Source organism: Eleutherodactylus coqui, chromosome 5, assembly GCF_035609145.1.
Source record: "Eleutherodactylus coqui strain aEleCoq1 chromosome 5, aEleCoq1.hap1, whole genome shotgun sequence".
In the NCBI taxonomy this organism is placed as follows: Eukaryota; Metazoa; Chordata; class Amphibia; order Anura; family Eleutherodactylidae; genus Eleutherodactylus; species Eleutherodactylus coqui.
This window is the reverse complement of record NC_089841.1, coordinates 86694275-86719941: the sequence shown is the minus strand read 5'-3', so window position 1 is coordinate 86719941 and position 25667 is coordinate 86694275. Positions and strand designations below refer to the sequence as shown.

Here is a 25667-nt window from a genome sequence, read left to right as displayed (position 1 = left end):
GCGATGTGCCAACATATTTACTGATCAAGAATATGATATCAATACGGCCACAAGTAAAGATGCGCGATTGTTTCGCACATGCTTTATTAATGGGCTCCGTGAAGATATCAAGACTGAATTGAACGCAGTGCGTCCTGAATGCATGTATACACCACTTGAACATTCTCTGGTGGTGGCTAGAAGCATAGAGGACAAATTTAATAAGAGAAAATTAAAGAAAAGTCAGAAACAAACACCAGTCATGATCTCTGTCACTGCCCCTCCAGAGTTAGCGCTGTCTACAGCACAGGGTAGAGGTGGGCAGGATCCTGACACACATAATGCACCAACTAGACAGAGAAGGTACGCTTCATGTGCCCCTCCGCCACCGCCAAGGAGGGAGGATACAAGGAGGGCTGGATTGTGCTATGGCTGTGGAGGAAGGGGACACATGAAGAGAGATTGTCCATCAAGAAGGGGCCAGACGCATGCTCAACTACTTGGGATCGAGTATCCTCAAGTAGACTAGGAAGTTGGCAGCCCCACTTTGCTTGTTCCACCTGTACCAGGTCCACATGCTAGTATGGAATTAACGCTCCCCCATGGTAACAAGCAAAGATTCATGATTGATACAGGGGCCGGCCGTTCAATAATACGCAGACAAGACATACCTTCCAGTTTCATAGAACCTGGTTGGGTGGGGGGAGTAGGAATTGATGGACCGTGCTCCTTACAACAGACTAAACCATTACAAATTCGCCTAGCTGATACAATTGATGTCTGTGTACAGTTGCTAGTGTCTGAAAATTGTCCTGTAAATTTGATTGGCGCAGATGTACTGAGTGCTATCAATGCTGTTTTGCGGTTTGGCAAAAAGGGTATCACTGTGACGGGTCCTATGTCAGAGGAAGTGTTGACAACTCTGATAGGTGTTGTGCAAATTGATGACGCATGTCAGATTCTTGATGCAGATGTTGAGGAAATGTTGCGTGACATTCCAGCTGAGTTGTGGGTAAAGAGCAAGACTGATGTGGGTTTGTTACGTGTTGCACCTGTAAAGATTAAGTTAAAACCTGGAGCTGTTGTTGTGTGCATTAGGCAATACCCCCTGAGCAAAGACCAGACAGCAGCAATCTCAATGCAGGTTGAGCAACTTCTTAAAGCGGGTGTTATAAGGGTTTGCAGATCCCCTTATAATACACCGCTATTTCCTGTGAAAAAGAAGTGCCAACCAGGACAGCCGCAGGCGTACCGGATGGTGCACGACCTGCGGGAAATCAATAAATTGATGATCATAGACGCACCAATAGTCCAAAATCCACACACAATTTTAAATCAGATACCCCCAACTGCAGTGTTCTTTAGCATCTTGGACTTGGCAAATGCCTATTTTGGAGTGCGTGTCGACGCAGAATCCCAACTGCTGTTAGCCTTCACACATGAGGGTAGACAGCTATGCTGGACCCGATTACCACAAGGAGGGGCCACTTCCCCCTCAGAGTTTTCACAAGCGCTGGCGTATGTCCTGTCTTCCTGGCACCCAGAGGACCAGGACACACAGCTACTGCAATATGTTGATGATCTGATGTTGTGCACCACGACCAGAAGTGTCTGTTTGATTGAAACCCGATCCCTCCTGCTGTTTTTAGCTGCGGAAGGGTGCAAGGTTTCAAGGGACAAGTTGCAGATCGCACAAACAAAGGTGGTGTTCTTAGGACACTGTATCTCGGCACAAAAGAAACATATCACTGACGGAAGAAAGACTGCCATAGAGCAGGCACCTGAGCCTTCAGGTGCGCGGGCACTACGAGCCTTTCTGGGGTTGGTGAGTTACTGCCGAGAATGGGTCCCCAGTGCATCAAGCTTGATGCAGCCACTGTTTGATGTGCTGATTGCTTGCAACAAAGGACAACCTTTCCAATTGACAGTTGAAGCACAAGAAGGGTTTCAGAAACTCAAGACTGCCATTGTTTCAGCTCCAGCATTGGGGTTACCTAATTATGATTTACCATTCAATCTGTTCTGTCATGAAATCGAAGGACACGCAAAAGGTGTCCTCACCCAGCAACATGGATCTAAACAAAGACCCATAGGATATTACTCAGTGAGACTGGATACAGTTGTGAGAGGAGCACCTTCATGCATTAGAGCCATTGCCGCCTGCGCTGTTCTCAAGGAAAAAGTCGCTGACATGGTGCTGGAGCACCCTCTGGTGGTACAAGTACCACATGCAGTGCAGGAGGTGTTGTCACAAGTGACAACCAAGCATTTGTCAATGGCAAGGCTCACCAAGTATGAGGTAGCTCTCCTCACTCCTCCCAATCTCACAATTAAACGGTGCACTGCTTTGAATCCTGCTACACTCTTGCCAGATGTAGGGGAAGAGACTGATGAGGATAATGACATCCCTGCACATGACTGTATTGAACTAATGCATACCGAGACTAAACCACTTGACAATGTCAGTGAGACTCCCATTCCAAACGCTGACCTAGAGTTGTTTGTAGACGGATCCCGGTTCTACCAAGATGGTAGGCCACACACAGGGTATGCCATAGTGTCCCAACATGAAGTGCTGAAGGGAGAATCCTTGCCATCCTCCATGTCGGCACAGGAGGCGGAGCTGACTGCACTCGCTGAGGCGTGTTCAATGGCAGAGCATCTTGTAGCCAACATATACACGGACAGTCAATACTGTTTTGGTATATGTCATGACTACTTACCCTTATGGCGGGCCAGAAACTTTACCTCCTCCTCCGGGAAACCTGTTAAGAACGCCCCACTGGTGGCACAGCTGTTGAGGGCTCTGGAGCTGCCCAAGAAGGTAGGTATCATTAAGGTTAGGGCACATACTAAGGAAAGATCGCCAGAAGCCCTAGGAAATCAGCGAGCTGACTTGGCAGCCAAGGCTGCCGCTCTTCTGCCTTTGCCCAATCAATCATACTGCTTGGCAGCGGATGTTGTTTTGGAAAAGGTGGATATCGCCCTGCTGTCAAAGCTCCAGAATCAAGCCTCAGACCGTGAAAAAGAGGAGTGGGCTAGACACTCCGGATCTCCAGGAGAAGATGGACTGTGGAGGGTGGGAGCCCGTACCTGCTTGCCTAGGGTCTTGCACCCCATGATGTGTTCTCTATCTCATGGCCCCACCCATCAATCCAAGGACGCAATGGTAAGTTTGGTTAGTCAGCATTGGGTGGCGCCAGGGTTCCGTCAGTCTGCCACCAGGTTCACACAAGGTTGTGTTATCTGTGCCTGCCATAATGCCGGGAAAACTGTTAAAGTCCCTCGTAAATGCACTCCAAAGCCATTGTATCCTTTCCAGAGATTGCAGATTGATTTCATTCAGCTCCCCAAGGTTGGGATCTATGAATATGTCCTGGTGTGTGTCTGCCTCTTCTCAAACTGGCCAGAAGCGTGGCCCTGTAGCAGGGCCAATGCAAAAACTGTTGCAAAAAAACTGCTTTCCGAAGTAGTATGCAGGTATGGTGTCCCAGAAGTGATAGAAAGTGACAGAGGTACACATTTCACATCACAGGTGTGCCAAGAAGTGACTCAAGCATTGGGGATTGAGCAGGCGTTCCACACTCCATACCACCCACAAAGCAGTGGTAAGGTGGAACGCATGAATGGTACCCTCAAGACAAAAATTGCTAAGGCTGCAGCAGAAACTGGGCGACCTTGGACAGAGTGTCTGCCTATAGCCTTATACTCCATCCGTACTACACCTAATAAGCGCACTGGACTTAGTCCCTATGAGATACTCTTTGGGGCACCACCTAAAACTGGTCTGTACTTTCCACAGCAATTGCAAATGCTACATTCAGATTTGACCTCTTATGTGGCATCCTTGCAAAAGACATTGCAGCAGATTCATAAACGTGTTTTTAGTTCCATTCCAGATCCATCCTCACTCTCAGGAACTCATCAATTGCAACCAGGAGATTGGGTAACAGTACGTAAGCACGTCAGGAGGGCATTGGAGCCTCGCTTTGAAGGTCCTTACCAGGTCCAATTAACTACTCCCACCTCTGTGAAGGTCCAAGGGAAAGAGACATGGATACATGCTTCCCACTGCAAGCTGTTCGCAGGCTGCCAGGAATAAATCAAAGGAAGTATTCAGTCATACTTTGTCTCTTATGTACATTGATTACTGTTGTTACTAATCAGGATGGTCTGGACACCAGTTGTAACAATAAGTTTATCAAATATCATGGAATTGTGTCTAGAGTGAAAAATCTTTCAGATTGTTGGGTGTGTACACATTCTCCTGTCTCAGCTAAGGCAATGCCCTATTTTGCATCTCCTTTGACTGAGCAGGAGTTGTTGACTTCTATCTGTTGGGATCTTCCTCTTATCTCTCTCCCTGAGGATCAAAAGAGAACAGTGATAGCATTACCTGTCACAGGATGGACTAGACACCCCTGGTGGCAGGTGAATTTAACCTCTAGAATTAATAAATTCTTTGAATTAAGGGATGAAGGTGCAGGGTGGCATAATAAACCACTTCAACTGTTAGAAATGGGAAACATACCTACAGATAAGCTGCAGATCAGTTTTTCTATTCAAGATAAGGTAGCAGTTGTCCAATCCAGAGTAATCTCAGGTGTTAATGTGGTGCAGAGGAAACCCTCTGTCCTCCTGCGGGAACTGCATAATACCACATGGCAATTTTCTGAAAGGTTTCCAGACAGTGACCCTACACAGTGTAAAGACCTACACGGATATTACAAGGAGGGGGGAGAAGTGCGAGGGCCTAGACAGACTACGGATAGCGAGCAGCCACAGATTCATGAACATTCAAGCGATGAACAGCCAAAATGTGATCTTAAGGCCTATTATGCAGTCTTGACCGGAGATAAGGCTACATCATGGTGCCTATTCCCTGACACAGTTCTGGTAGCTTATATTGCAAGTGCTCTCATACATGGCGCACAGCTTAAACTGCCAGAAGGCATATACGTAGTATGTGGAAGTAAGGCATACAGATGGATTCCTCTTGGAGCCGGAGGCACATGTACCCTTGCAAAGTTAGAGCCAGCCACCTGGGTTTGGACTAGTGATGAATTTCCCTATCAGCACATTCCTTCACACATGTTATACAGGCGTGATGTCCCAGAGCATAAAGTACATTTTGCACATACACACTGGGCCTGGAAAGCTGGAGCAGCTCTGGGAGGACCAATAGGTATGATGTTTAACTCATTAAGAAATACTCACATGATAGAGGCTTTGGGAGATGCTTTTGATAACATCACTGATACACTATTTGACATACTTGGTGTTCAAAATGAATACACTAAACAACTGATTCTGGTCACTAACCAACACACAGTGGTCCTAGACTATCTCACCGCCTCACAAGGAGGGTTATGCCAGGTGGTGGGTCCATCTTGTTGTCACTACATAGATCCAGCAGGAACATTACGGATCACTCATGATTTGGAACAAGCGAGAAGGATAAAAGAGTCGTACCGTAAGGCTATCTCTGACGATGAGACCAAATGGCCCGAATGGTTATCTTACTTGAACCCTGTGAACTGGTTTAAGGGGTTGGGTGGCATGATCTCTGGAGTAGTGGGCCTATTCTTACAAGGAGTGTTGTGTGTCATAGTACTCGTGATTGTCATTAAGCTTGTAATGGTAATCATCAAGAAAATTCTGGGAACTAATTGTAAATGTTTTTCAGGAAAATCCGCTAAGAAATCCCCCGGTGTGCTAAAAACTGAAACTCATCTCATGACAGTGTTGACAACTGATAAGACACCTTGTACCTTGTGTGGAAAACCTACTCTGCAAAAATTTGATAATTGCATGTACTGCGGATATGACAGCGTGATCTAAAGGATCCTAACCTTCAAAGAACAATGACCTTTCAAAGGACTCATGCATTATATGGACTTTTAATCATACCATGAACATTTCCTTATATGGACTTCCATTGGACTCATTTATTCTCATTTACTCTTACCTAATCAACGCTTTTGGATGTTGTGCAATGGGATGTGATAACCCCTTCTACTGTGTGCCTTGAGGAGACTAGCAGGGAAAGAAGAGGCCTGACCCAGTGGGGGTGGGGTAGAGGAGTGGGAGGAAGATCTCCACACATCCTCGGGGCGGGTCTCTCTAGGAAGGGCTAGTGAGTGTAGCAAAGATAGCAGGTCTGCTTTGTTTTACATCTTCTAGCCTAGGGTGCATCCTACCATTCCACTACAAAGATATTTTAGGAGGGAAATTGTAAAAGATATAGTTTGGTTCATGACATTGGTTCACTCTGAAAATCCCTTTAAGGCCTTCAGATGAGAACACACTGGCCTGGTCATGAACTGTGTGCTGATTTAGCATGTCACGTACACATGGTGATTAGTACAAGGATGTTTTTGCATTATGAAAGTATCTTTTTCGTGGAAACCAGGATGCGTTGAGTTTGTGGGTGCGGAGGGGTTATCCTATTATTGTGTAACTTTGCAACATCTGTGAATTCCAATGTCTCTATGTCAAATGTGATATTTAGAGCCTGAGAAAGTCATTTACCTGCCAATAATGTATACTCCCATATGTTTTACCTATATCTCATTTGAATATGCCTCCCCTCTCTATATGTTAACCACACCTTCTTTTAATACTCAATAAAAGTTGGGTGCCTGGCTCACCAGGCATTCTTACTGACTTTGACTACATTCGGATGTCGTGTCTGAGTTCTGGTTAAGGTCGCTGTCACTAGTGACTCTTATACTTATTTTACCTGATCTAGGCGTACTTCTTTATCACTGCTTTATCAACAGAAAATAAGAAAAGAGCTAATACTCACCTCTACCAGGTCCAGGCATAGCCCTCGCTGACAGCTTGGAGTATTGTCTGTGATGAACAGGCTGCAGCAGCCTGTGTATGGGACGTCACAGCCTGCTGCAGCCAATGACAGAACTTAGCGCCTGTAAACAATATTTCACAGTGGAGACCCAAAGCTGTCAGTGAGGGATGTGCAGGAACCCCGGAGAGGTGAGTATTCGCTCTATTATTTTCTGCCCTGGGGGACCCGTTTAAAAAAAAAAAAAAAAAAGATAAAATATGATATTATATAACAGTTTTAAGCATATATCATGTCATTAGCCGCTGAACATAAAGGATTGGGTAACTTTGGTTGAACCCAGCATTAACACCTTAAAGACCACCCATATGCCTTTTTACAATGGTCATTAAGAAGCTCTATTCCGATGCATGCACCTTTTTATGGAACAGCATTGGAAGCCCAATACTGGTTTTCCATGCCACAGGGAGCAGGGGCTCAGCTGTGTCATTCCAAAAAAGTTGGGACACCGTGTAAAATGTAAATAAATGTTGGAAATCTCATATAACCAGTAGAAAAGTAGAAAACTGACCCTCTAGCATTTTTAATAAGTTACATGACTGCATATAAAGAGAGGCAGAGTCTCTTAGAAGCAAAGATGGTCAGACGTTCACCAATCTAAAAAAAAATATTACTTCTGCAAAAAGCAAGCACTCATACAGCTATTAGACAGAAAAATCAAAAAAGTTGAGGCTAAAAGAATACAATGATAAAAATGAAAATTTGTTGGTCATTAAAGGGGTTGTCCCGCGAAAGCAAGTGGGGTTATACACTTCTGTATGGCCATATTAATGCACTTTGTAATGTACATTGTGCATTAATTATGAGCCATACAGAAGTTATCAGAAGTTATTCACTTACCTGTTCCGTTGCTAGCGTCCTCGTCTCCATGGTGCCGTCTAATTTTCAGCGTCTAATCGCCGGATTAGACGCGCTTGCGCAGTCCGGTCTTCTTCTTTGCTGAATGGGGCCGCTCATGCCGGAGAGCGGCTCCTTGTAGCTCCGCCCCATCACGTGCCAATTCCAGCCAATCAGGAGGCTGGAATCGGCAATGGACCGCACAGAAGACCTGCGGTCCACCGAGGGAGAAGATCCCGGCGGCCATCTTCACCAGGTAAGTAAGAAGTCACCGGAGCGCGGGGATTCAGGTAAGCACTATCCCGTTTTCTTTGTTAACCCCTGCATCGGGTTTGTCTCGCGCCGAACGGGGGGGCTATTGAAAAAAAACAAAACGTTTCGGCGCGTGACAACCCCTTTAAGGCCTAAAATGGGCTGGTCATTAAATAGACTCTGTCACCATCTTTTTCACCCCTCTCTGAGGGCAGTATAATGTAGTGTCAGTCGCACTAATTACATTGATATGTCTGCTGTGTTGATCTGTGCAGTAGTTTGGGAGAAACTTGCCTTTTATAACTAGCAGCACATGCATAGAGGACTACTTAAAAGCAGCCCTGGATATTCGTGAGTTGCAGGCTAGCTACATCCACCCTGCCCTCCAGCCAATGATGGACAGGTTAACACTTATTATTGTGCATAGACAGAGAGCTGCCAATCATTGGCTGGAGGGCGGGGTGGGCGTGGCTAGGCTGCAGCTCATGAATATGCAGGACTAGTTCTGTGTCTGTTTGCTACTAATAAAATGCAATTTTCTTCAAAACTACTGCACAGATCCACACAGCAGACATATCACTGTAATCAGTGTGACTGACACTACATTATTGTGTTCTCCGTGAGGGCTGCAAAGTCATGGTGATAGTGTCTCTTTAAGGGGTTAGGATAGGCAAAGGTAGGAATAGAATTTCTAGAGATCCTTTATCTCACAGCACTCTAATGGGCAGTGACCATTACTTTTAGGAAGTGGCGCAAGCTTCCCTAAAGGTAGCAAAGCAAGACAACTTTTTACCTGTGCTTCGAGCGCGACCTTTTCCATCTGGATCTCGACTTGGAACGAGAACGGGATTGAGTTCCAGAGAGTTTCTGAAGCTTTTCGATAGGTTTGCCTGTTTCTGTTGAAAATAAAACAAAGAACTTGAATTTATAAAAAAAACCTTGACATAGAAAACATAGTAAAGACCGTCTTCAAGATAATCGGGAAATGTGGAACTCCCCATTAGCATGCAACATACAAAAGAAACTACTGGCTAGAATGCACTTCCTAGTCATGAGCATAGACAGATGTGAAAATGTGCAAAGTCTCTGAAAAACATAACAGTACTTCTTCACTTCTACTCAAGCTAAAGCAGACTTTTTGGAGAAAGTGCAACTTCAATCCCTCTAATCTGCAGCCTAAGGGGACAATAAATAAAGGCCCAATAAGACAGGACAATTGTTGGGTAAACGATGCTTGACTCTCGTCCCCGCACATACTCGCTCTCGTGCTGCTGCCCGGGAGCTAGTATCGCTGGCTCACAGCAGGGCGGCTGGAGATTTCGCTTTTCCCCGCCCCTCTCGAATGACTTAACATAGTGGCCGTCCAGTACTGAATGGCTGCTACTTACACTGAGCGATGATCGTTTATGCAGCATAAACGATGGATGATAAGCTGAACGCTGATTGTTCAGTGTAAATTGCAGCCGTTCAGTATTGAATGGCCACTATGTTAAGTCAATGGAGAGGGGCGGGGGAGAGCGGGGAGTGAAATCTCCTGAATCCTCCCCGCTCCCCTGCTGGCCGCTCTGTAAGCGAGCCAGCGATACTAGCTCCTGTGCAGCAGCACGGGAGTGAGTGTATGCAGGGACAAGTGTCGGGCATCATTTGCCTAACTTTGGTCCCGTCTAAATGGGCCTTTAAGGCTCTCTGCTTTGGACATTAGATGGGTCCTGGACGATAAGCTAATCAGAGGTTGTCTCAGCAGTGAACTGCAATCTGGGAGGGAGCCTAATACAGATGTAGCAATTGTTAATAGGTCTGGCGCGTCATGATTACTTGATTTTACACTATTGTAGTATATGGTTAACTTGACATTTAATGCGTTACGATAACTTAACATTTGCAGCTAGCAATTTCTTCGTAGTAATACCGCACAGTGGCCATTTAAATCAACATGTTTCCATAGCCCTCATTCACTTGAATGAGAGCTACGCAAACAGCGCTGGGCTAGGCACTCCACTTTTTCGGGTGGCTGGTAACGCCCACGGGTTGTATTCTAATTAAAGAAACCAATGTACGTTACTTGCTGGGCATTGGACATTTGCCTTGGCAACAGTCCAGCCCATCGTGTAGTGGCGTCTCTCAACTGCTAATTAAATGGGATTGTATTATGGCCCGGCAACTCTTTTAGGAGTTGACCTAAAAGTGCAGGTCAGTGTGGCCTTACATTATAAGCTGCTCTGTAAGTGACAGCCAGAAATGTCAAGGAAAATTGCCAAGGGAAAGCTAGGTGCCGTCACAAACAACTATCATTTCTGTCATTTCTGCACAGTGGATGCAGTACATCACCATCAATACAGAGTCTCTCGAAGCATGAAGACAACCGCTTCAGATAAAACAGGCATAAACCGCTTACATAACCACAGAAACATGTAGACTTGTCAAAAAAAGAGACATACTAAAATGTGGCAGTCTCAAAACCATTTTCCTTAGGGACTCACCTTCATAATACAGGATACCGGGGGCATTTCAGTGGCACAAGTGACTGTTGCCATGTACATCTGCAACTAACAAGCTTATTCATAGCATTCACATGCAGCTGTATCATCATGCTATTATACTGTCCACTATCACGAGACATATAGTGTGTACCTTTCCTGGGGCATCCATTAGGATTACACAACTGAATATCTGGATTAAGAGTTAAAAAAAAAAAAAAACACAACTCACATTGCAATCATGCTAGAAGTGCTGAGAATTGTAGTCTGTTCCCAGTCCTGTATACCGTACTTATAATGCAATGAACAGTAAGCTACAAATACCAGCCCTAGTAGGTCCACAGTAGCCCATCCACCCCTGCAAGTACCAGTGCCAATAGGAACAAGTCCTTGTCATCAGTAAAGTGTAATGTCTGGTTGATTGACAGTGACTAAAGCCAATCAAGTTTCTGCAGAGGAAACAAGGAGAAAAAAAAAAAGCAAGAAAGAAAGTGGTAATGTTTATATGTGACATTGCTGCAGTAGATCGTTCCAGAAGGCATGAAAATTACGGGTGCGTTTGCAACAAAAACAAAGCATATCCAATATACTGTCCCATGAAAAAGTACTTATTCCCCTATCCAAGCACTGGAATCCCATGATCATGAGAAAGAGGGTCCCGAGTGTCCTCGCATTAATGGGGCAGTAGTTACGTATACACACTACAGCTCCACTGAGACTGCCAGAGATAGCCGTGAACAAGCTCTCGGCTATCTTCGACCGTTATGCTGAAGTGAATGGGGTGGTGTTGCACATGTGTGACCATCACTTCATCCATTCAGGACTCCCTTCTCGTGATCAGTCAGATCCCCCTGATAGGATATTTATCCCTTATTCTTTCTATACGGGTGTTATTTGTTGGACAACCTTTTTATGCACCATATTCGGAGTTAAGGTCCTTTTACATGGAACAATTATCATTCAGTTGCTCGCTGGATTGTGTAAAGCCAAATAAACACGACTAGGAATAGACGAAGAACAATAATTCCTTCACTTGTCTTCGTCGTTCAGTATAGAGAGGCAAAAAACTGAAATGACAGTCGGCCTGTGTAAACAGCCAGTTGATCACCTATGAACGACTGCCTGTTAACTGTGAATGGAGGCAGGCGGCAGAGAACTCCAGCCCGTTCCGCTTCGCTTCTATTCACTTAAGTGTTTATCGTTCCTGTGTGAAAGCATAGGAGTGATCATCTTTGGGACGACTGTCAGGCCCCCCGACAATCGTCCCGTGTAAAAGGACCCTTAGTGCAGCAGTATGCATGAACAAAACGAGAGGAAGGGGGTGACTAACTCAGGGGTAGAGTAAGACACTAGTAAGGCAGGGAACGTAAGCAGAGTAGCAGTATCTCTCATTCTTCCTTGATGAATGGGTTTCTTTTTCAGCTCTACCTCAGTCTAGAACAAGAAGCATTCTCCCTATCAATTTTAAAGCACATCACCCAAATTGTGAATATTCAAATAATCTTTACTTCACAGGGAGCTAAGAAACGTAAAATCAATCAAATAATCCTTTAAGAAAACTAAAGATTTAAGTAGTGGCGTTTGGGTACTTGGGACCCCCATCAATACCTCAATCAGAGGATCAGAATCACTCAGCTGAGCGCTGTGAAAATTGCAAATGAGTGATGCAGCATGAAACATGTGCATGCCAAAATAATGTATAAACAAAACTTTAGTTAGGACCACACTATTAAAAACACTAAAATCCAAAGAAAGGGAGACATTACCAAGATCATCAATCAGACAATACCAAAATGAGGTGTAAGCAGTGACAAAAGATGGTTATACACAAGGCACCAATTTCATCTTCGATAAATAGAGCATAAGAGTGATGCATTTCTACTGCACAATGCCTACAATGAATAAAGCACAATTGGTCACAAAGTACATAACTGTAAGAGACATGCTCTACGCAGCGATACACGTGAACTTCCATACATATCAGTTGTAGGCAATGGCTTCACTTCGGTGTGTGCACCTTTGCGCCTATGTCTGGTGCTATTATTAATTGGAACACATGGATGTCACAGCCATCTCACTAGGCACCTTCTGTTTCTTGGATTGTTTTCAGTGCATGTCTCTTACTTGTATGTACATTGTGACCAATTGTACTTTTATTTACCGGAAGCATTGTGCAATATGAATCTATGACTCCTAATGGGCCTATACCTTATGTAGGGAACATGAAATTGGTGCCTTAAATTTAATCACCTCTTGCCATTCCTCCCGCATCACGTTTGTAATGGCTGCTATGTATTCGGATTAATTAATCTTAGTGGTGATCTCCCCCCCCTTCTTTGGATCTTGCCCTAAAGTTTTGTTTATACATTATTTTGGAGTCTGTACTTTCCATTCTGTGTTGCGCTTTCTTACAATTTTCATTGTTGGTTTAACACAGGTGGCATACTGAGTGGTGGCGGCTTTATTTCTTTTCTTACAGGTGAGTTCTGTGCTCCATTTGGAGAGCCATACACTGAAATGCACAGGTTCATATGTTTTCTAAGGATCCGTACATCACACACTCGGGTCTTCGTACGGCTCTCCTCTGAGAACGGTCATAGCTGAAGGAGAGAAGTGCTAAATTGAGAACTTCTGCCCCTTTAATTCTGGGATTGGACAGGGTCTCAGCACTCAAATCTCCACTAATCAAAATTACTAAAATGTCAAAAGATTTATGAAATGACTTAAATGTTAAGTTGACATGTGGATAAAACAATGTTTTTACAGCCTTTAAAAGGTCCCATTTTATCTTTCCGGTTGGGCAAATTTACCATTATAGAGGTTGTCCGGTTATTGGGCAATCCTGCTTTATTTGCGTTGTCTGCATTAAAACAAACTGAAACTATACTTACTCCTCTGTGGCCACCGTGATCATGCAATGCAGCCCATGAGAGACTGCAGCATCACCGTTTGTTCTCATGGCACTGGTGCTCCCATCCTGAGCACCATGATGCTGCAGTCTCTCATGGACTGCACCGCATGATCCCGGTGGCCACAGGGGAGTAAGTATAGTTAAAACAGACTGCAACAGCACACAAAATGATGGAGATTATTCTATCCTGTTTAAGAACAAGACCCTAGGTGTTTTGTTTTTTTTTATTATTAAATTTAAATCCCACATCGGACCCCTCCTACATACATATGCAGAAGTAAACTCTGATGATGGACCTATCTTCTGCATAGTGTTAGAAACGTGTCAGACCTCACTCAACATAGGAGCTATGCAGGGAAATCTGAATGTCAGAGGAGGTCCGACACTGGAAAGTGTTAAAAGGGTACCTCTACTTTCTATTCTTGGAAATAAAAAAAACTCTACTTCTTAATTGGATGCAAAAATACAAAGTGAAGAGGGCATAAAGCAGTTATGCACTGTTAGCATTCTGAATTCAGCAGCCAGACACCACACCAGGAGTCAATGTAAGCATCACTTGAAAAGTAAATGAAGGTTGTGCTTAAAAGGCGTAGACCACTTTGGACCATTCTTTTGTTGTAAGAGTTCCACAACCAAAAGTAGATCAGAGTCTCTTCTCAGGGATTAGCTATAAAGAACTTGGCAGAAAAAGCTTAAAACTCCCGTACAGCACCACCACAGGAGAAATTGAAGCGTTACTTTTCTGCAGTTGAAATAAATGGTCTAGGTGTGTACTGCATAGAAGTGTTGGGTCCTCCAGCATGAAAGCAGCCCTTTACTCTGGCATATACAATGGAGGGAAACTCCTCCATTAACTCAAAATTCCCATACAGTACTTGAAAATGTGTTTTCTAAACCAGACCACAAACAGAAAATAGCTGACGTCTACTAAGATATATTAGCGATAGGAGTCGGCGCCTGGTGATGTACCTGGTTCTATGGCCTCGGAGATCAATGACTGGGCTTCTCGAACACGCTTCATCACTTCTTCTAGTTCTTTTGCAGCAGCTTGTGGCGTCAGCTCAGGAGGCTTAACAATTGCATTATTGGAGTGATTTATTCTGTATGGGCGGCAAAGACAAATTTTAGCTATATAATGAAATGTCTATATTGTAACTAAGCATGGTAAGGACAAAGTAATACACAAAACCGAAAAGAAATTCTGCTACAGTCATATATACAGTATACAAAAAAACCATTGTGGTAACTTTTCCATTTTTGTCCTAGCTCTTTGTGCTCAATAGAGCATAAGAAAAATGGAGATATATCCATTGTCTCTATTAAAAGTTATGTCAAGGCATTAGGATTTTAACATTTTTTTGGCCTGATTTGCTATAACTAGAAGAAGCATGTCTATTTAAATCGACCCTGCATAGATGATCGATGTATAAAGTGGGTTAACCCTTTTAAAACCTGAAAACAGCAATATATGATGTGGAAAACATCTCTACATACCAGTTTAATTTGCACTTTAGACATTAGTAATAATCGAATCACGTTTCAGCACTCATACAGATTTACTATCGGAATAAAACTGCACACTTGTTAATACTAACCGCGAAAAAGTGTAAGGCTCTTAAAGCACATTTTGATCAAAACATTTGTGCCCATCTGCCACATCCAGGGCACTTAAGTCGGGCACTTACCTCTCTTTGGAGAAAAAGCCTCCAAACGAATGGGAAAGCTGGATGCCTGGCTATATACTATCACTAAAGCAGCTGAGACAGATTGGTGAATGGAGTGCATGACAAAAGTGTAGACAGCCAGTCCCACACAAATGCACGTGTAACAAAAAACAAAGTCAGCACTTCCAACAAAGAAATGAGATGTGCACATAAACCAGGGCGAGAGAGGTGTCTATAAAGTTAGGAAGCCATCCAAAAAGGTTCTCCTGGACGTGGCGGATGTGCCCCTCATTTTGATCAAAATGTGCACTAAGAACCTTGTATTTTTATGTGGTTAGTATAAACAACAGTTGTGCAATTTTATTCAGATACTAAATGTGTATGAGTACTGAAGCATGCGTTTCCGTTACTGTATTTGTCGCAGCCATGGCTTGTGGCTTCACATTTAATTTGTTGGAAGTGCTTTCTTTTTTGTTGTATGTTCACATTTGCATCATGACTTTTGTTCACAACGTAGTCTTGACAGTTTTACCAGGATCCATTTTTAAATCATGGAGGATACCCTTTTTTGAGGTCAAAAATACTACTGCACTCTACACCATGCTTGCTGTAAAACAAATGCTGGAACCTTCCCATGGAAAGCAGAAAATGAAAATGCGAACAGTCTCTTAAATTTAATTTTAAAACATCAAACCAGGCATAAAAAAACAGAAAGAACTCTGTTCACAATGCTCAAACTTACTTCAAAGGTCTATCACCGAACATGACTCCATTGAAGTTCAAGGCCCTGTTTACGGAGTTCTGATCAGAGAATTCTACAAAAGCAAAGCGTGTTGGCTGGGTTTCATCACCTGCCATACGGACGAATCGAACATCTCCTACTTGTTTAAAAAACTCAAGAAGCTGCTCGGCTGTAGTCGACTGAAAAACAAGTAAAGTGAAGAAAGTTAAAAGCCTGTGAGCACTTTTTAGTAGTCAACAAAAAGGAACATATAGAAAAGAAAAAAAAAAAACAAAACAGGCTTTTTGTTACTTACCCATTTCTAATCACATTCTTCGGGGGACACAGCAAAATCTTGGGTATAGCTACTGCCACTAAGAGGCTGACACCAAGCACAAAAACAATTCATCCCTCCCACCAGCTATACCTCTCCTGCAGGCACTGAGCTAAACCGGTTTGTACAAGAGCAGGAGGAGAGAACAAATGAACACATGAAGGTAATAATATGGATTACAACAAGAAAACAAACAGTTCTAGATAAGAACCAGGCCAGATTGTTTTCTCAAAAAGGGGGTGCTCACAATTGGGTGGGTGCTGTGTACCCCAATGAATGTGACAAGAAATGGATTTTACAGTAAGTAACAAAAATCCCATTTCCTTGTCCGTGTATTGGGGAACACAGCAAGACCTTGGGACGTCCTAGAGCAGTACCCAAAGGGGTGGGAAAAAGAAAAGATAGTGCGGTCAGAATGTTCCCAATGGGTGCAAGACATTTACAACACCAACAACGGCTGCAAAGGACTTAAAGATAATGAAGACTAGAAGGCAGCCTTATTACTAGAAAGGCAGAAGAAGCTGCCGATTTATCATAAAAGTTAGTTGAATGGTATAGGCAAGGAAATGTGATGCCCTTGTCCTTTAACAGGTACGCTCTGCAGAAAGCAGATATGGACAGAATAAGGGAAGATTAGACACACTGAGTGTGGAAAAAGTAAAAAAATAAAATAAAACGGTATCTGAATACTGTAAGAGCAGCAGGGAAAGACAAAACTAGACCCTCAAAGGGGTTGAACAATCAACAGGAAAAGTAAAAATGGAACATATGATGTGCTCTCCGATTTGCCATTGCTCAAAAAGGCCAACCAAGACCATGGTATAACCAATGTAGAAAATGGGATTCCACCTGGACTTTCTAAAGAATAGCAAGACGCATGGCCCAGACTGCCCTTCCTTTGACTAGTGATTCTGGCCTCAGACTGTTCACTCTTAGAAGTAGAAGATCAGGAGAGCTTCATTGTGGGACTCTGTTCGCCACAGTATACTGGATTTCGTCATGGTGATTTTTTTCTTCCTTATGGTGGATCTCCAGGGAAGAGAGTAGCTACCGCACGTGCCCTATCTGGAAGAAACTAGTGCTACAAGAAAAAATGGAGTGATGAATGCCTATCGTACACCAAGGATTAATTACCACAGATAGGTCCAATGGTAGCACAGCCGATGTCTTGACGTTACATACTGAGGTCTAGATGAAATGGAATTCAACTATAGTCAAGATATACTGCATAGTCTATTTTCTAACGTATGAAAGGAATTGATGTAGCACACTGCCACTCGCCCAACTGCAAACATGGTACCCCAGTGGTAAAAAAAAAACAAAAAAACGGGTGCAATGGGTGACCTATTGCTTGTAGAAAATGCAATAGAGATGATGATGTCAAATGCAGGCCTTTAATGTATGGGCTTTGTAATTACTGATGATACTAATAGGTGAATAACTTGTCCTGGAAGGGTTCACAGTGATAGACTAATGCTGCAGTGGACCGATGCGTGGGCTGCTGAACTGCATACTAAGAGAGCGCAGTCCTCAACGGGCAGATGTACCAACTGGAGTGGCTTGAATAGTCTGCCTCAGTGTTACACAGACAAGTCTCATCCACAGAATGCCCTTCTTGAGGGAAAAACATTGTCAGTAGCTGTGAGTGCTTGGGCTTGAAATCAGGACGCCCCATCATGCTGAGCAGCCTCGGCTACTGTGCTACCAAGGTGTCTAAGAATGTTGCCCAAAGTGATACGCAGGGTATGGAGGGAATAAAAAATGTGTAATTAGCACTAGTGGTGAGTGTCATGAACGCAAGTCACACAACCTCAAACGGGAGGGCGATCTGCTATGACAAAACTGCTCTGCCTAGGGGACATTAAGATAAAACAGATTTAGCTCAGTGTTGCAGGAGGGGTAAACCTGGTGGAAGGGACAAACTCTTTGAGCTTAGGGTCCACCTCCTAGTGGCAGCAGCTATACCCAAGGTCTTGCTGTGTTCTCCAATGACTCGGACGAGAAATTATATATACACATACACGCACACCGATCAGCCATTACACTAAAATCACTGACCGGTCATGTGAATACCTGATTATCTTGTGACAATTGCACTTCTCAAGGGGTGGGATATATTAAGCAGCAAGTTGATGTGTTGGAAGCAAAACAGGGGAAAGAAGGAGGATCTGACAAGGGTGAAATTGTGATGGCTAGATGACTGGGTCAGAGGATCTTCAAAAAGTCAGTTTGTGTGGGGTGTTCCTGTTATGCATTGGTTAGTACCTACCAAAAGTGGTCTACAATGGGCAAGGGAGCATAAGGCCTGGACTACAAAGCAATGGCAGAATGTGGCCTGGCCTGATGAATCCTGTTTTCTTTTACATTACATGGATGACCGGGTGCGAGTATGTGCATATATGTATTATATATACTGTGTATATATTTTATTATTTATATATTTTTTCAACCTTTCACATTGTCATGCAAGGTATCTACCGGCTTATATGAAATTTAAAAGGTGACTTACTGGCTGAGAAATACAGTAATAGTCGGTACTGTTACTGGAAAGCAAATGCAGAAACTCACTACCTGGGAATTTAAGTTTCCAACATAAATCGTTCTTCTGATTTCATCAACCTTTGTGGGGTCAACATTTCCAATTAAAGGTGGCTGCTGCAGATCGGCAAGTGAAGATATGGCAGGTGCTAGTGCTGGAAGAACTGGTGCAAGAGCCGGAATAACTGGTTCCAGAGGTGTTGGTAATGTTGCTGCCAGTGTGGTGAATGGGACACTGAGCTACAAGCAAAAATGAAAAGTCAAGTTAAAGAATTGGAAAAGGAATTAATTGCAATCACACATAATGTGCAATTCACGTAAGTAAGCGCTGATCATAATATCTCGTCCTTAGGGGATCAGAGGTGGAAGGAAGGTAGTAACTCTAGTACGTTAATTGTATAAGATGATTACTTGTAGCCGTCTTGTTTACATGTACACATTTTAGCTAATTTGTTTTCTAAATCCAAAATTTGGAGGGAAAGCCACAGGTGTGAATTGCCAATATTAGATGTTGGCGTCTAATCAATAGGTTTGCGTTTTAAAAGGTATTTATTAAGAATTGTAGCCCGACAGGATGGCAGGGGGACATAATAGAGGACAGATATAAGTGTGTAGGTAATAAAAGTGAAAGGGACAAACATTCCAAGTAACCCAATCAAAGTCCCTAACAGAACGTATAGAAGCATACAGCACAGCTTAGTATATTGTAAATAAAAGGGGACTGCAGCATGAAACTGAAACAATCAAAAGACGTCTCTCAAATATCCTTGCAGAAGATCCCGAGTTGTATATAAGATTGAAGATTGGTGACATTAATAGAGGATACCCATAATCTTATAAAAAATAGTGACTTTATCTAATCGAATGGCCGTTTCTTATATAGCATTATTTTGATTATGCAATTGATCAATGGGTCAAATGGTAGATAAGGCTGACACCATTGCTTCGCCATGTGAATACGGGCTGCCATTGTAATGCATTGTAGCAGTTTGAAGGAAGAATTTTGGATGCCAGTTAGCTTGTCCCCCAAAAGGAAAACAAAGTTGTCTAGTCTAAGGGATTGACCTATAACAGAGGTAGTTAGATGAGTCACCTTTTTCAAGAAAGATTGTACAATGGGGCACATCCACCATATTTGGAAATGTGTGCCTACACTGACACAACCCCGGGAACATCTGGGATTTCAGGGTGCATGGCCTGAATTCTGGTAGGGACCATATAAGTCCTTTAAAGTAATTTTAGTGATGTTTCAGTCGATGAGACTTGCCAACTTGCCTCTTACTTATGAATTCACAGGAATGGTGCCAGCGGTCTAGAGTCAACAGGGAACCCAAATATTCCTCCAATTGGCTCATAATTGAAAGTTTGATTTTACTTAAGGCACCATTCAAAATACTATATTAGTGGGAAAGGATACCTGGAGATATAGGTGAAAATTTACAAGCAGCTTTCATGGTGCTGAGCTCTATTTTAATTGAGGAGTTCGTGAGAGAAGAAAGAAAATGAAAAACCTGCATTTTTCTCCACCATTCCTCAGGTGGAAAGAGTTTAGGGAGATCATCCTTCCAAGTAGCAAGAAATCACATAGAGTAGTAAGATTATTAACAGGCCACCGAGGAAATTGTCTAACATTCTACCCTGGCGGAAAAGTAGGGTTTAAAAATAATGGGGTAAGGATCTGACTGCAGGTTGTATTTAAATATAACCCTATGCCACAATAGGATTGAAAAGAATGTAAATGGGGCCTTTTGTTTAAAATTGGTAGGGATATAAATTTTGGTCCATACCAGAGCTGGCCAGGTAAATGGATGAATTAAAGGGGTTTCCATACAAACCCATAGAGGGCACTGTGAGCGTGCCTGAATAGGGAAGAGTTTTGCTAGGCAGGTGGCCATTTAATACTTTTTAAAATTAGGCAAGAATAAGCCCACCGTATCACTTATGTAGGAACGTGATATTTCTGGAAATATATGGGCCCTTGTGAGACCAGATAAAAAAGAGAAAGTTTGTTTTTATAATGATTAAATGGCCCGGTTTGGAATAGGGATAGGTAGTACCATTTTGACACTATGAACCCTACCTATCCAAGAGAGATAAGGGCAGTCCCTTTTCAACAGAACTTGTTTGAGATGGCAGAAGAAAGGTCCATAGTTCCATTTATATATGGTGTCTATAATCTTGATCCCGACATACGGAATGTCATTGGTAGGAACATTGAATCCAAAGTTGAGCTCACCAATCAATAGGTTTAATGTCTTCACAGGTAAATGCAGAAAAAGCTGTCAACCCACTAAAATCAGGAGTGAACTTATCTTGAAGAAGTAGTCACCATAACGCATTGTAACATTTTTAAAGGGGTATTTCAACTTTGAAAACCTTGTTTTCCCTCAAACTCTCATATTTAAAGGGAACCTGTCATGACCTTTGAGCCCCATAAACTATGCTATGGAAACTCAGTCTTAGAATGCGGCTCTCTGTGAGTATGAAGCGCAGCTCCTAGGACTCTCCATTCCCTCAACTTTGATCCCCATAACATAGCTTATGGGCCTCGAAGGTAAAGACAGGTTCTCTTTAATAAAGTGTTGGAAACATACTCACTGTGCTGTCCCTTGTTTCCACCACCAGCCTATTTTCTGAACACTGCAGCTTCAATATGTTCCAGGAGGCCCAGAAGAGCGCGTTGTGGAACACCCATTTGAGTGTGATAAGCTGAGCTGCTCATGAGCTCCTCCTTGCCCAGGGATGTGCAGTATTGAAAGCCTCCAACGTCCACATAGAATGACTAGATTATATTTGTGCAAGCTAGTCCTGCATGAAAAACTACAGCAGGATATAACCAGTGGCAACTCTATCAAAAACAGCGGTGAGATCTGAGGTACTTGGGCCAAAGTTTTATTACAAATTATGCTGTTTGGCTAACTGATGTCAATTACATATATCAGCAATATTTATGTGCTATTAAAACTTCACCTTCACTGTTGGAATACCCCTTTAAAAAGGAGACTTCCAATATCCAAGTTGCTCTAAGCCAACCTAGCAAATTCCCAATGTCTTCTGCTGAGGGACATACTTTATCTTTGCCTGGTAACAGTTCTGCAGTCTCGCAAAGTTGCAGTCAATGACAAAGAAAACGTACATCACAATTTTGAAGGTTCATGTTATATATATGTTTTACTAAGAAATGGGATGTTAATTTTTGGATCTAAATTAATTTTTAAGAAAGACATAAAAGTGAATGCAGAGGTAAACTATAGCCAACACCGAATTTCCACATCAAAAACAGCTAATGGGATTTCCGCAGCCAAACACACAGCGAGCCGTCATTAATAGTGTGGCTTGCTTTGGGGAGTGAACAATCCCTTTACCACAGTTAGTTCAGCTGGCAGGCTTACTTACCAGCGGTACCTCCACTTTCTCTCTTCGCAGAACCTAAAATGGAGATACATTATTTACACATCTCATTATGTGCTCGGTGTACGCTGTGCATAACATATAAAAACAAAGGTTCGTGTTGCAAAATGAATCTGAATGATCACAAAAGCAAGGTGTTATGGAAAGATAGGAAGATTTTCCCAGTACAAATTCATCAGTGCTCGCACATATCTGATCGTCGTGTTCCCTATTGCATCTGTTCACATGTGATTACAATTGGTCCATGATCAAATCGGAAAAGGTGATGAATTTTCTTAAGTATGAAAGTGCACTTTTCTCCCTACTTCCTACCTGTTATTGACAGGCTGACTGAGTTAGGAAGTTTTATAACTCAGCAACACTTTGTGTGGTCTCACCTATTACTACTCTTAAAGGCCCATTTAGACACAACGATTATCACTCAAAAGATGTCGCTCAAGCGACTTTTGAGCGATAATCGTTGTGTCATTTACAGTGCAAGATGAGCGATCACCTGGCACTGCCAGCGGAGGCTTCAGAAGACAAGCAGGGTGTCCCCGCTTGTCTTCTGCATCCAGATGTTTTCTGCCCGGAGCACCCGGCTGTTATACAGCTGAGCGCTCCGTGCCGGGTATGGAGAACAGAGCTGGACCACTCTGTTTTTCATACCCAGCCTGTCATCAGGGATCGGTATACAGCTAAAACAATAGTATCCGCTGTGAATCCCTGATAAGGCTCATCGTTGTCTTTCAGCACGCTGAAAGACAATGATGAGCGATGGCATAACGAAAACTGCGCGATGTCAGTGCAGTTACACACAACCATTATCGCTCAAAAGACTGCTTTTGAGCGAATTTTGAGCGATAATTGTTGTGTCTAAATGGGCACAACATGTGGGAGGTGGGGGTACATACAGAGGAACAAAGAGGTTGGAGATTGGTAGGGAAGGGTCAAACAGTTGTCGGGATGAAGGGGGGGGGGGTCGTTTGATAGATGATGTAAAAATGTAATTCACTAGATATTAGTCACACAGGAGACTGAACTGATTGGTGGTGAGACTGGGATCACATGACACAGCGGTTCATAATGAAAGGGTTCAAAATGTAAGGATACAATTAATCCAAAATGAAAGAAATTACACTGCCAGAATATTGCTGGTGAGTTAGCATTACATCAAAAAAAAAATAAATTGCTAAAGTGCATTTTTAACCCCTTCCCGCTCCATGACGTACCGGTACGTCATGGAGCGTCGGGGTATGTATGTAGAGAGGTTGCGTGGCAACCTCTGTTCATACAGTGCGGGCGTCAGCTGTTTATAACAGCTGACACCCGCGGGCAATAGCCGCTATCAGCCGGTCGCGGCTATTAACCATTTAAATGCCGCTGTCAATTCTGACAGCGGCATTTAAATCCCCTGGACGATGTTCGGGGGTCCCGCACGGCACCCCCGCGGTGAGATTGGGGGAGCCATGCAGGTGTCATGGCAGCCGGGGGCCTAATGAAAAGCCCCAGGGCTGCTTTACCAGAATGCCTATCAAGCCATCCCCGTGGGGTGGCTTGATAGACTGCCTGTCAAATTGCAGTATGACGTAATGCTATAGCATTACGTCATACTGCAGGAGCGATCAAGGCACCGCATGTTAAAGTCCCCCAGGGGGACTTCAAAGTAAAGTAAAATGCAATAAAGTTTTTTTAATTGTAAAAAAAAAAAGTTATAAAAGTTTAAATCACTCCCCTTTTGCCATATCTATTATTAAAAAATCTAAATCATAAAATAAAAATATGTATTTGGTATCGCCGCGTCCGTAAAAGTCTGATCTATCAAAGTAGCGCATTATTTTTCCCACACGGTGAACGTCGTCCGAAAAAAAAATAACGAATTCCAGAAATGCACTTTTTTAGTTACCCTGTCTTCCAGAAAAAATGCAATAAAAAGCGATCAAAAAGTCGTATGTATTCCATGATACTATTGGAAACTACAGGACATCCCGCAAAAAATGAGCCCTTGTTCAGCTACATCGACTGAAAAATAAAAAAGATGACCGCAGAAAATAATTGAAAAAAAATAAAATGTCTGAAAAACAAAAAGAGTAGTATAGTAAGAAAAAACCTATACAAGTTTGGTATCGTAGTAATCGTACTGACTTACAGAGTAAAGTTATAATGTCGCTTTTGTTGTAGTTTGTGCGCCGTAGAAACAAGACACACTGAAAGATGGCGAAATGTCTTTTTTTTCCATTTTACTCCACTTAGAATTTTTTTTTAAAGTTTTTCAGTACATTATATGGTACTTTAAATAGCACCATTAAAAAATACAACTCATCCCGCAAAAAAACAAGACCTCATACAGCTACGTCGATGGATAAATAAAGGAGTTACGATTTTTTTTGAAGGGGGGAGGAAAAAACGAAAATGGAAAAAGAAAAAGGGGCCACGTCATAAAGGGGTCATCACACTTCTAGCTGTTCTGATGCAGGAAGCAGACAGTGTTGTACATTCTTGAGTCGCCCAGGTTGGTAATGCAGTCGTACTGAAGCCAATGGGACCTACTGAAGTCAATGGCACTCAGTGTGCAGTACCAACCTGGGCCACTGCGCAATGTATGGAGCTGTCTGCTTCCTGCAGTAAAACAGCTAGTAGTGGAGCAATCCCTTTAAGCTGCTTGTGGGTAGATTTCAAGTACACTGTTTGTGCAAGACCACTAAGCGACCTTTCATAGTTCCAGAATATTTCTGCAAGATGCACCTAAAAGGCAAATTAAATTTAGCTTCAAAATCTGCATGCATGCATATATGCAGGTTATGGAGCAGAAATCTGCATCAGCAGAAATATTTTTTGCTGAAATATTCTGCACATGTAAAAGGTCCTTAAGCAATACGTATTTACTCGTGGATTTTGATGCAAAACGTTTTGCGTCTTTAAGCGCGGATTACGGAAATATGGAAAGTTTCTAAATCAGAGTCAGTCTACAAGTAACAGTGTAAAAACAAGACACAGTCTGTAGACACCAATTCCAGCTAAATCTTCTGCATGTGTCCTCTGATACTTACAGATGCTAGTGGAGATGGAGTAGGTGTAGGAGTAGGTATAGGAAGCAGACCTGCACCAGGAAGCAAGCTGGAAAATGTTGGAGCTGGCGCCAAGAGAGAAAGGGCCTTGGCTTCTTCAGGTATTTTACCTGTAGAGGCAACAGTCTTAAAGTTATTATAAGGATGTATGCAGTTCAATATTTCTGATTATAAAGCACTACATAAACCAAACAAAAAAGGACTAGTATATCCTCAGTAAGAAAGAATAAAAATTCGAGGTATTTTCACCCCTCCTGTAATTACCCTGATCTACAAGGAAACAAAATAAAAGTGAGGAAAACTTCAAACACTAAATCTCATCAAATGGAATTTTACTTATAAAACTGAATAGACAAGTATTTAACACTTTGAGCTATGGGTCACCTGTACTGGAAACTTAAGGTTCATGAACCAAACGATATCAAGCATGGAGCCATTTTCCAGGGCGCTGTTTTCACGCTGATCGAAAGTTGTGTTACACATGACAACCGTTCGTGTTGGCTGCATCACTAATAGCACACAGAACATCAGATACAGAAAAGAAGAACATTTTTTAAAGTTTAATCCCCAAAAAATGCAAAGTTACCAAATTTATAGAAATAAAAAAAAAAAATTTAAAGCAAAACAAAAA

The 25667-nt window shown here is 42.7% G+C and overlaps 1 protein-coding gene across 7 annotated transcripts in view; it reads right to left on the bottom strand.

Moving 5' to 3' along the window:
* Positions 1–25667, bottom strand: part of SREK1 (splicing regulatory glutamic acid and lysine rich protein 1) — a 61518-nt gene that overhangs the window by 15977 nt on the left and 19874 nt on the right. For 5 of the 7 annotated variants that reach the window (XR_010792804.1, XR_010792805.1, XM_066602810.1 and 2 more), the window contains exons 3-8: positions 25019–25146; positions 21975–22007; positions 18609–18818; positions 15728–15906; positions 14291–14421; positions 8727–8829 (exon numbers count right to left, since the gene is read on the bottom strand). Coding sequence is in view for 5 of the 7 variants with exons in the window: in XM_066602810.1 (XP_066458907.1) it covers positions 8727–8829; positions 14291–14421; positions 15728–15906; positions 18609–18818; positions 21975–22007; positions 25019–25146 (784 nt within the window). In the remaining 2 variants the exon portion in view is untranslated. The remainder of the gene's footprint in view (positions 1–8726; positions 8830–14290; positions 14422–15727; positions 15907–18608; positions 18819–21974; positions 22008–25018; positions 25147–25667) is intronic. The other 2 variants (XM_066602809.1, XM_066602812.1) reach the window with 1 other exon arrangement.